This window comes from Schistocerca americana, chromosome 6, assembly GCF_021461395.2.
Source record: "Schistocerca americana isolate TAMUIC-IGC-003095 chromosome 6, iqSchAmer2.1, whole genome shotgun sequence".
Lineage (NCBI taxonomy): Eukaryota > Metazoa > Arthropoda > Insecta > Orthoptera > Acrididae > Schistocerca > Schistocerca americana.
The window spans coordinates 198,769,407-198,782,316 of NC_060124.1; the positions used below are offsets into that span (position 1 = coordinate 198,769,407).

Consider the following 12,910-nt stretch of genomic DNA (forward strand, 5'->3'; position numbering starts at 1 on the left):
CTGGTCTTGAAAAGCCAAAATGCTCGACGGAATGTGTGTTCAGCCAGGTAACTCACAAAATGTTCGGTGCACAGCAATGAAATTTGTAATCACATGATTGTCAGAAATATTTAGTTGCTGCATTTTAATCTGTGCTGTTAGGATCCACCGAGTCACACCCTCAGAATAAGCAGCAAAAACACTTTGATGACCAGTGTTATATGCAAAAGCTTAGCTTTTCTTGTAACTATACTGTACGTATATTAATATCAACCATTAACTTTTCATATTTGCGTGTTCATACTGCTGAACAGTAATGTTGCTATTGGCAGACTCCCTCACTTGACCTGTGCTCTGAATATCTCCTGTCATTGGCTGGTGAGATCACATGAGACGAACTACGATTGCTTTGCACAAGCGCTTTTGTCAGCCAATCTCAATTTCAGTGCTTCAGAAGTTACTGTACTGTATTTGGTAGAAGTTGTATTTATACTTTTGCTATACAAAAATATGCAGTGTATATCTTGGAGAATGTCTAAGATCTTTCCTAAATGTTGTGTTTTTTGCTGGGCTTCATTTCCTAAGTGCCAGGAAGTTCTGCCAGTGTATAAAATCTTTGCCATACAAAGGAGTGATAAGTTTTACAGCTCTGAAGGAAAATATACTGTCACTTAACACAGAAAAAAATGTCTTTCATCCAGAGTATATATTGTATTTTCACTGGGAAAAAGCGTATTTTTAGAATCACTGATATTGCAGTTGTTGGATACTATTTTTTTCTCTTTATTTATTTATTTTTTTCTCCATTTTGTGAAGTGCACACACAAGTTTTACATTTTCTGGACATTTAAAGCAAGTTGCCAATCTTTGCACCACCTTGTAAACTCATCAAGCTCTGACTGAATATTTATGCAGCTTCAGATAGTACTTCATCACAGGTAACTGCATCATCTGCATACAGTCCAAGGTTCTACTAATATTGCCTGTAAAGTCATTAATATAAAACATGAACAGCGAGGGTCCCAACACACTTCCTTGGGGCACACTTGAAGTTACTTCTGCATCTTATGATGACTCTCCATGCAAGATAATATGCTGTGTCCTCCGTGTCAAAAAGCTCTCAATGCAGTCACAAATTTCACTTGATCTGGGAGAAATTTGGAATTTTTTGTTGTTTATTTTGTTTATTTATTTTTCTGTGTATACGCACCAAATACGTGAATGAACATAACGTCAAGGGCCTCTTTACCACAAGAAAATACATGTTGCTCTGTAAACAGAATAAAAACCTTGAGGTTGGCCGATGACATTGTAATTCTGTCAAAGACAGCAAAGGACTTGGAACAGCAGTTGACTGGACTGGACAGTGTGTTGATGGGAGGATGTAAGATGAACATCAACAAAGCCAAAACGAGGATATTGAAATGTAATCGAGTTAAATCAGGTGATGGTAAGGGAATTAGATTAGGAAATGAGACACTTGAAAGTAGTAGATGAGTTTTGCTATTTGGGGAGCAAAATAACTGATGATGGTTGAAGCAGGGAGGATATAAAATATAGACTGGCAATGACAAGAAAAGCGCTTCTGAAGAAGAGAAATTTGTTAACATAGAGTATAGATTTAAGTGTCAGGAAGTCTTTCCTTAAAGTATTTGTTTAGAGTGTAGCCTTGTACGGATGTGAAATGTGGATGGTAAATAGTTTATACAAGAAGACAATAGAAGTATTTGAAATGTGGTGCTACAGAAGAATGCTGAAGGTTAGATGGGTAAATCATGTAACTAATGAGGAGGTGCTGAATAGAATTGGGGAGAAGAGAAATTTGTGCTACAGCGTGACTAGAAGAAGGGATCGGTTGGTAGGACACATTCTGAGGCATCAAGGGGTGACCAATTTAGTAGTGGGGGAGGGGGGGGGGGGGGGGATAAAATTGTGGTGGGAGATCAAGAGATGAACACAGTAAGCAAATTCAGAAGGATGTAAGTTGCAGTAGTTATTTGGAGAGGAAGAGACTTGCAGAGGATAGGGTAGCATGGAGAGCTGCTTCAAACCAGTCTCTGGACTGAAGAACACAACAAGAACAACAACAATGTTCACCTGCAAAAGTATCTGATAACTGGCTTCAAATGTCCTGTTTGAGGTGGATGTGTATCCTGACTGTTTGTAGTAGACAGAATTATATATAAAAATGATTTATCTTGTATTCTGAAGTGCAAGAGGCTTAAAAAGTGCTAAACCTACCTTCAGTTTCAAGTTATTCTGCTGTGGTGGTAAAAATATCATAACATGTGAAACAGCTTGATACAAATGCAGCAAAGAAATTGGAGAACCAGTACCTGCAGTTGAGCTATAAAATCTAATGTTAGTGAAGTGCAAAACCTCCATTCAATAGCTAGTGGCTGCAAAAGCAAGTGCTAAAGCTTGTTCAACCTGTAGACAAAGAAGAGCAGTGAGTGTGTGTTCTCAACTGGCTTTTGAATGCCGTATTCAAATCAAGCTAAACATATAATGGGAACACGAAAGCAAATAGGAAGGAGTGACCATGCCCTGTTGTTTCTGTTTGTTGGATCAAAAAAACCTTCAAATTCAACCACTTGAATCACAGTCAGTATACTTCTTTTTAGCCATTGCATATGAGGGAAGAGATAAGGGAACAGAAAGGGTAAACCTGTACCAAAAAGGCAGTTTCCATTCCACAGTGAAAGGGTTCAGGATAGATGGAAGAATGGCAACTCTTGTCACACAGAAGATACCTACATTAAAGAGCAGTACACAAATCACACTAAAGAGAAAGTACTGTGGAAGAAGAAACTTGCAAAGGTGCTCAGATTTTGGGAAAAGATGTGTGGAAAATGAGACAGTGCTAATATGTATTAGGAAGAAAAACTCTTAACCTCAAGGAAAATGGCTGAGAAAGCTTACACAGTTATAGGCAAAAAATATAATCACTCTGTTTGTTTTCATGAGAAGCTGAGGTATGAGTCACCATCTTCCTGTATTGCTGTTGAAGAGATTTTAATATTGGTTTATCAGGACGATTTACTCATCCTCTTGCTCTTGCTGTTATTGTAGCCTCTATTCCTCAACATTTCTTTTTAAGGTGAAAATTTCTTCTGCTCTCACTTCACTGACATTATTTGTTTTTATTTTGCAAGTATCTTCCTCATGGTGGGATTCACAAAATATGATTTATGTGAATAAATTACATTACAGGATACAGGAAACAATCAATGGGAAGTCCAGGTTGGAAATGATGGATTGCTGCTCACCATAAAGACGGCATGTTAAGTTGCCAGCAGACACAACGAAAAGACTGTTACGCATTAAGCGTTTGGCCAAAGCCTTCATCAGAAAAGAAAAACACATGCACATTCACACAAGCAACACTGAGAACACACACACACACACACACACACACACACACACACACACACACACACACACACACTGGCCAAAAGCTTTGTGTGTAACATTGTGTCTGTCTGTAACTCAACATGTCATCTTTGTGGAGTGTAGCACTCTACCCTTTCCATAATTTTTATGTTACAGATATGTATTGTTGCTTCAACTTCAATGTAAATACGTTGGTATGAGACAGTAAAATTAGAATAAGTTTTTGATACCTTTGTCACCCAAGAGAAACTCGGGGGCAAGTGCATTTTGTTCCCTGCATGGCATCTTGTGTTTTCTGATAAATGCTTTTGTAATGTTTTCGCAGGTTGAGTTCCAGGGTGAAGAGGGCACAGGTCTGGGCCCAACTCTGGAATTTTATGCGTTGGTAGGTGCAGAACTTCAGCGCTGTGACTTGGGGCTGTGGCTGTGTGATGAAGCTATAGACACAGAGGCCTCAGACAGTGCAGTGTATGACACAGCTGTTGCAGATCTCGGTGGAGTAGCACGACCGCCGGGCTTTTATGTACGGAGATCTTCAGGCCTCTTCCCAGCACCATTACCTCAAGTATGGAAAAAGACAGTATTTTCTTTTTATTTATAACAATACGTAACTGAACTTAGCATAAGTTCATTGCAGCCTAATGGAAGTAAGCAGTGCTATAATTTTATTCTGACACCACCCCTTTTTTCCGCTTTGAAAATTGAAATTGTGGTATATTTTTGCATTTTGTTAAGGTTGAATTAATGTGGCACTACATTGGCAGAGGTATGGAAATCAACTTAGGTGCAGACCAAACCTCCTCAAACTTCCAAAATGAACAGGTCTTTGACACAGAGATAAGGAAAGCCTGGTTGAGAACAGCTGTAGACAATTCGATTCCACATCTGAGATTCACTGGCATCTTTTCTTGCATGTAATTTTCCAAAAACTTTAGTTTTAGCACAGCAAATAGTTCTGTTTACTTGAATGCATCTGTCTATGCTTTCCTTATTCCTTCTTCATGTATGAGAACTGTGGTAAGAGAATATTGCACAAAGGTACGCATGTCATTTACATTCCATTAATTTACTGTATTTACCCAATTATATGAAGAGGTTTTTTTTTCCAAATTTATCTTTTGAAAAATATGGATTGATCTTATATTCACAGATTAAACTATTTCTGCTGAAGTCAAAATTTTTACATTGTTTTATAAGTTAATATGGGAATCGTCTTGCATGTACAGGTGAAGCTTTCACTGTTGAGGTTTTGTACAGGGGCAGTGATCCAGTTAGGCTGAGAACTATGATTAGTGCAGGAAGGGTAGTTTTGAACAGGCAGAAATTTTGTTGTACAGGCAAACCATGGGAATGTACACTGCTTACTTCGGCTTTTTATGAACATCTACCTTGTTTAAAACTGCAGTTTGCGTAAAAGTCTAGGTGGGGGCCAGTGGCGTACAGGACGTCAAACGGGCCGACTTGGAGCAGGAGAGGCACCACAGGACATTTCAATTTCCAGTGTCTATACTTTTACAGGTAAATTCATAAAACTTTGTCCGCATGACCAGGAAGGATACAGAATTCACACTCATAGCAGTGGAAGTTCTAAAACATAACGAAGTTACTTTTTTACGTGTGAATTTTTTTTTTTCCCCCCCCCACTTACTAATGGCAGCATTTGTTGCTATAGGTACACTTTTCTTCATAAGTAAGAGAGATTCTTCGATGAATTTTGCACAGCATACAAACCATACTTAAAGGTGTATGAAACTCTAGAATTTTCCAAATCTATTAAAAACTATGGTAAAAATTGAGGTAATTAACTATAAAATTTGTGCTTTTTCTAAACATGAAGTTTAAAATATAACAGTTCATTCGTTTTTTCATAAATTAAATAAATTCTAGAGTTTCATACACCTGTAAGTATGGTATGTCTGCTGTGCAAAATTCATCTCTCTAACTTATGAAGAAAAGGGTACCTATAGCAACAAATGCAGCTGTTAGTAAGTGAAAAAATGATGAAATTTCGCACGTAAAAAAATTTTTTTGTTATGTTTTCAAACTTCCACAGCAATGGGTGTGAATCCTGAATCCTTCGTGGTGATGCTGACAAAGTTTTATGAATTTATTTGTAAAAATATAGACACTGGAAACTAAAATGTCCTGAGATGCCTCTCCTGCTCAAAGTCGGCCCGTTTGACGTCCTAGCCCCCTTAAGTAGACAGTGTGTTGTCCATCATAATGCTCATATCAGCAGCAAACATTTTGAAGTTGCTTGCTTTATTATGAGACAAAGGTACATCACTGATGTATATGAAATATGATAAGGTACCAAAGACAGTTGTGGGACTCAATAATGTACCATTCCACAGCAGATTACCCTTCCTGCCTGTTCTTTGTCGAAATCTAGAACAGCGTTTTGCTGCATGCTCCGTAGATAAGGCTTTAGCCTCTTATCCCTTGTCCTCTTACTGCATGGTGGCTTCCTTTCTCGAGAAGAATCCTGTGAGCAGCACATTCAGATGCTTTAGACAGATCAAGGAGTATACCATCTGGCAAAACATATTGTCCATACATTCAAAACATCATTTATGAAAGAAAATATGACTTCTGTTATAGAATTAAATTTTCGTAATTCAGATTTACTTTTACTAATGATGTGTTGCATAGAACAGTTTTTTACCAGTACTTGCTCATGATTAAATTGCTGTAAGATTTAGATTTGATTTTACAGATAGCTGTTCATACTGAGAAGATATTCCAGCACTTTTAAATTGTTGACAGGACTCAGCAGCATGTGATCGTGCAACGAAGTACTTCTGGTTTTTGGGTGTGTTCTTGGCTAAAGTGCTACAGGACAATCGACTTGTTGACCTGCCACTGTCACAGCCTTTCCTGAAGTTGATGTGTGGAGGCGATCTGGTAAGCGGCATTGGGCCTAGTTCCAATATACGACCCTCAGATGACGATCCGATGACATCATCTCTACTTTCTGAAGAGAGTGAAAAGGAGTTGGAACTGGATCCTCCAAAACCAATGTTCATCACAGAAAGTAGACCGTGGTAAGCCTACAGCAACATTACATTTTGGTATGGCCTGTTAATGTCTTGGAAGTCATGTGATTGTACTAAAACTTAGCCTGTTTGTTACAAAGTAAGTCTAACTGGTAGCATTAAGTGCACACTACTTATTACAATATGGCTGACATGGGAATTTGGGAACTGATATACCAACTGGTTAGTGACTTTTAGGTGGGTCTTCTTACATAACAAAGTCGCTGGTTTGTATTTATGTGTGTCTTACCATCTCACTATTGAAGCGTTGTTAGGAAGTGGTAAAATAGTAACCTTTACCCATCCTAGTATTTTGTAAAATTTCCCGACCAATTAGAATACTGTTTCACTTAGCCTATCCTATGTAAACTTTTTGTCTTGGGAGATACGTAAGACAGAAAAATAATAATCTATTAACCAATTTAGCTGTTTTTGTCACACCTGTTCTGTGACTATTGATATCTATGCATAGGTAAGTCATTTTTTACAAAATAGATGCAGCATTGAGTACTAAGGTGTCCATCCATTTAGGATGAAAAAAAGCTGTGTTATAAATTTTCACTGTTTGAATTAGGGCTATTGTCATGATACTAGTTGCAAGTCATGAAGCAAAATAGCTGATGAACAAATACTATGGATCATATTTCTGAATCACTAATTGTTCCTTTAAGCTGTTTCCAGTAATCAGTCAGTCACATACGTATCTAATGCCCTCAAGTTTAAATATAAAAAGTTGATCTGAAACATAATCAATTATGTCATACGCTAAGGCAACTGCTCATCATATATAGGAAATGTTTCAGTGGCTAGACACACAAATATGAAGTTGTACAGAAATAATTGATTTAAATGGAGTTTTTTATTATAACTAATACATAAAGAGTGCGTTAATTCATCCCCTTTAAATTAACCGTATGTTAATCCATGGTCACATGTAATTTCTGCATTCTGAGATACTCAAATATTTTTGATTTGTTCTAGTTCCATGGAAAATAGTGAAGTCTCATGTTTTAAGTCTGAACTTCTGATTTGCATTTTTGTAATATTTTACTTTATTTTTGCTACAGGTTCCACAACATACTGGGCCCTGAGGATTTAGCAGTTGTCGATCCTGAACGTGGAAAGTTTCTGTCGCAACTAAGTGAATTATCGATACGTAAAGCACGGATAATGCAAGATAATACATTGTCTCCAGAGGCACGTGCCCACCAAGTAGCGAACCTTGCACTGTGTGGTGGAGTACGACTAGAAGACCTTGCTCTTACATTTCAATATCTTCCAGGTTCCCGTGACTTTGGTTTTACTGCCATAGACCTCGTTCGTGATGGTGCCGATGTAGAGGTGAGTGGATCAAGTCTTAATGCTACCGTCTTGTAAAAATCCTAAAATTTATTGCTTTACTCCTGTTAGTTCAGTAGCAGACAACAAAAAATAAAGTTGGGCAGTTTCCCTTGATTTGCACATAGATTTTCTGGCATTAGAAAGTTAGGAAAGCAAATAGTAGTAACTGCGACAGTTGTCGCAGTTAACACACTGGACTCGCATGCGGGAGGGCAGCAGTTCTAATCTCTATCTGGTCATCCAGATCTGAGTGTCCGTGCTTTCCCTAAATTGCTCCAGACAAATGCTGGATGGTTATTTTGAAGGAGCATGGCTGATTTTTGTTCCCCATCCCTCCCTAATCTGAGCTTGTGCTCGGTCTCTTATGACTTCATTGTCAACAGGGCAGTAAACTCTAAGCTTGCTTCCGTCAAATACTTCAAATAACAGAGCATAGATTGATAATGTTTCTTGACCTTCAGAAATCATTTGATACAATTCCACAATATCACCTAGTAAACAGAACGTGCATGCAGAAATCAGACGAGATGTGTGACTAGACTGAAGACATCTTACAAAACAAACAAAGTACTTTGCAGATGACAAAGGTGTGTACAGGGAAGTGACACCATTAGAAATAGTTATGATATGCAAGGAGACTTGTATACAATCAGCACCTGGTGCAAAGATTGGCAGCAGCTGACTTTCAACATAAATAAGTGTAATTTAACGTAAATAAGGCTCGATACCAATAAAGTGTGGTCGACAATCGATCACTGAAATAAATCACTGCTGAGTAAGTATCCAGGCATATCTGGCTGGAGTAATTTAAAATTGAACAACCACATAGATCTAAATGTATGGAAGGCTTAAGTTTATTGGGAGATGGTAAGGAAGTATAACTCGGCCATGAAGGTGGTCACATATAGAGCTATCATTTGAGCAGTTCTGGTTTATTTTGTGATGATGTGGAAAGCATGCCTGTTTCGGTTAACAGAGATGGTAGAGAAGGTTCAAACAAAAGCTTTGTCTTCAGTTTGCGTGGAGTAAGAGTGACAAAAACGTCCATCAAATTGTAGTTGGAGATTTCAAATTTTTGTGCTCATAACACATTATTTTACACACATGGGCGACATCAACAAAATACAAATTACAGCATTAGGTTTGTGCACAGAGAAGTTTTTTTTACAATATTCTACAATTAAATAATTCAAATAGTAAGACGGTAATTCATTCCATAATGAACAGTAGGTTTTATGTGCAATTTTGTACTGTACTTATTTCTAGGATGGTATTGTTGCTTGCATTATTATTATTATTATTATTATTATTATTATTATTATTCAGACAATGGAAACTCCAGGTTGAAATATTAACAATGTAATAAAAAGATAAGACTACTACTTAACGTAAAGATGACGTGTAGTTGCAGACAGGAACGACTAAAAAACATTTTTTACACATTAGCTTTTGGTCGCGCAGTCTTAAACTGAAAAAGGAATGCACACACACACACACACACACACACACACACACACACACACACACACACACACATATTCATTCATTCACACATACAAGCACACCTCAGGCACACATGACCACCATCTCTGGCAGCTCAGACCAGAATGCAATCTGGTCTGAGCTGCTGAAGATGGCGGTCATGTGCTCACTTGTGTGAATGAATTTGCACGCATTTCTTTCTCAGCTAAAGGCTGTGGCCAAAAGCTAATATGTAAATGTCTTTAATTCTGTCCATCTGCAACTTAACATGTCATCTTTATGGTAAATAGCAGTTTATCTTTTCCTTACATTGTTTATATTATAATTCATGTTAGATTCAAGTTCTGTTCCTTTTATGAAAAAGCCACTAATAACTATTTCCTGTCAATATTTTAAGATCATTTGCTTGCAAATGATGAAAAACAGCAAGTGTGGCATGTGGATGTTTTCCTTTTGAAGTATCAGTTATGTTAACTGTATGCCTTGTACCATGGCTCTGAATTTGCATGTCGCACTTTTGTGACCTTAGTGTTTTCTTTCATTAGCATAATGATTTGTAGCATATAAGTGGCATAACTCATGAGATTATCAAAATTAATAAAGAGGCTTTTTCTACTTTTGCTAAAATCCTAGACTCTTTTGCAGTGTGAAAACCCTTTTAATAATATTTCATGTGTCATTCACACAGTGCTATTCTATAAGACAAATGAGGATATACTGATCCAAAATTAGACACTCCTTAGAGTTTGACAATTAAGGTATGGTGATAGCCTTGTTAATAGATTTAGCCTGAAGGTTATTTTTTGCAGACATGGTGGTTGTTTCCATGAAAGTCTCATTTATGTATAAATCCAAAAAAGGTTACTTCCTGAACAGATTTTTGGGAGAATGTCTTTATTCACAATATTTTGTCTATTTGGACCACTCAGTTTTAAGTGAATTATATTTATTTTTCCTGTGTGAACTTTGAAGTCCTCTGTTTCAAAGTGAGCTCTCGTCTTTTCAGTGAAATCTTTAATCTCTTCAATAAGGCAGGGCTCACTGTGTCTCCAGCAGCCACCAAAGGTGTCATTGGAATACATACCGTATTTACTCGAATCTAAGCCGCACCTGAAAAATGAGACTCGAAATAAAGGGAAAAAAAAATTCCTGAATCTAAGCCGCACCTGAAATTTGAGACTCGAAATTCAAGGGGAGAAAAAAGTTTTAGGCCGCACCTCCAAATCGAAACAAAGTTGGTTCAATGTAATATGAGACACAATTTAGTCAAATGAAAGACGATACAGCTACAGTAGTTTGGTTCGAGTTGTAAGCTTAGCAGTTAAGCTTTACCAGGTAGCCATTGCTATGCGTCAGACGCTCCGTCCGTATTTATACGGGTACCATTCCTTTTTCACGTGCTTTGTCTGGTTTGAATCGATTGCTTATTTTGCTTTGATCTGATAAGTGCCTTTTCTTTGTTATAGATGTTTACGTCACTCTAAGCTGAAAATGCATTACTGTACTGCGTCATGCATTGTTTGTCGCATTCTGATAGTGTGTGTTTATGGCCTGTCGCCGCTCGCGGCATGGCTTGCTTTTGTGCGCGCTACCGCCGCTTACAATAATTAAAAAAAAAAAAAAAAAAAAAAAAAGAGAGAGAGAGAGGGAGGAATCATCTCATTAGCGCAACAGTGGCAAGAGACTGCTATTTGTTGTTACTTACACTGCTGCTTTCTTTGATAATGATCAACAAGAACCAAATAATAGACTGCGTATGATACAACATGTTCTGAACGAGAGTTAGGCGAAAATTTTTCTCCGTTTGAAAATCTTTGCGGCTGCTTCTTTAGTACATCAAATTCTGCACAGAAATTAGTCATCTTAGATTTAAAAATCTAGCCCGTTGCCGTGCTTCATTTCTGACTGTATCACTATTAGGCATAAGAATAATACGAATATAAACATGACACGATACATATATTCTTGTGCGTTTGCTGTTGTCTCACTCTAGTTTCGTAGTTTATTAGGCAGACAGGATTTAAATGAGATAGCAGCAAACACGAAAGAATACATGGCAAAATGTTTATATCCGTATTATTCTTATGGTGAAGAGAATTCACATTTCATCAGGTTCCTATTGGCAACAGTCTTGCCAGTCGTATTTTCGTAGTACATTGAAATTCTGCTACATTTGAAGATGAACAATAAGAAATTTGTATTTACTTCGTTGGATAATGTATGAAAATGTAGTGGTCAAAACTCGGGGCGGAGGAAAAAAAGCTGGACTTCCACCTTTCTTTCTTTCTTTATTTATTTTTTTTAATTTATTTATTTTTTTTATTTACTGACTCAGAGGTTTTGGCGCCAGTATTTATCTCTGTGCCTACAAAGCATGCCAGTGTAGCGCTACATATATTCGACAGCAGAAGTTAGTTGTGGCGGCACCTACCACCATTTTTCAGAACTTCCGCTTGCTTTGCACTCGATTCTACCGCTTGCTTTGCACTCGATTCTACACCGCAGGCGGTTTTTTTGGATTACAAAACCGGAAAAAAAGTGTGTCTTAGATTCGAGGAAATATGGTAATGATCAGATGTTTACTATCTAGAGACCTCGAAAAAATCATTTACGTAATATCAATATGAAGGAGCCCTTGAGGGACATCAAAACATATAGTTCTTATTCTTGACTATCTTCTCTTCAGTACTTCTCCACTGTCATATAATATTCTCTCTCATCACAATTCTTGATATTAGAGAGTGTCAGTGATGACGACAGCATTGGAGAGGTCTAGGAATACTCATCCTGATTGGGTCTGTCTGTTTACTTCATCAAGTTTATAAAGGATAAATTGTACTACTGCTGACCTCTTCTGAAACCATACTGGAAATCACCTTGTGTCAGCACTGCTGTAATTTTTAAAAATGCTTTTTAATATTATTTTCTCAAACAGTTTGCTGCATGTTGAAATAGCAAAGTAAGTCTGTAGTTCTGAACATGCTTTATTTCACCTTTTGTGTGTAAGGGTTTCACTAGAGCCAGTTTTTTACTTGTTAGGGTATGCACTGTCTTTGAGAACACATTTTATCTAATAAAATATGTTAAACTAATGGTTCATCTTTACATTTTTTTAACAAAAATGGAAAAATTGCATCACATCGTGCTGCATCCCCCACCGCTCCCTTCCTCTCTCCTGAGGCTATCAATAAGATGTCAAATGGCACCAGTGCTTATTGCAGGGAACATAATGTTCAACAGCATCTCTGAAGTAAATATCAGAAATATTTTTCTAATTACAAGAGGATTGGAAATATTTTTTGACAGATAATGGTACGTCATTTGGTTTCTGGTGCATTGATTTTGATTTTGACTGGTATACGCACGATGACGTGACAAAAGCCATTGTTTGATAGAAGACATATGATCCCATAAAATGTGATCACTTTGTGAAATTCATTCTTAAAGTTATTTGTAATTCTGCTGTTCATAAAATGATAATTTTGCTTATTTTTATATGATGGTCATTTATATGAAAATGATATGTACTTCAATTTATTTTTCAAAATACTTGACACCAATTTGTAGATTTCTTTTCCACCACCTCAATTTTTTTATACCTTAGTTATAAGGGATTTGGTTGTGGTATGCACCACTCCTCTACCACTTTGTGTCTCCAGGTGCTACAAACAAATGCGATT

The 12,910-nt window shown here is 37.2% G+C and overlaps 1 protein-coding gene across 1 annotated transcript in view; it reads left to right on the forward strand.

The window, feature by feature from the left end:
- LOC124620049 (E3 ubiquitin-protein ligase Ufd4) overlaps nucleotides 1-12,910 on the forward strand; it is a 307,195-nt gene that overhangs the window by 283,129 nt on the left and 11,156 nt on the right. The window contains 3 exon segments of the mRNA XM_047146715.1: nucleotides 3,698-3,937; nucleotides 6,139-6,416; nucleotides 7,475-7,748. Coding sequence (XP_047002671.1) covers nucleotides 3,698-3,937; nucleotides 6,139-6,416; nucleotides 7,475-7,748 — 792 coding nt within the window.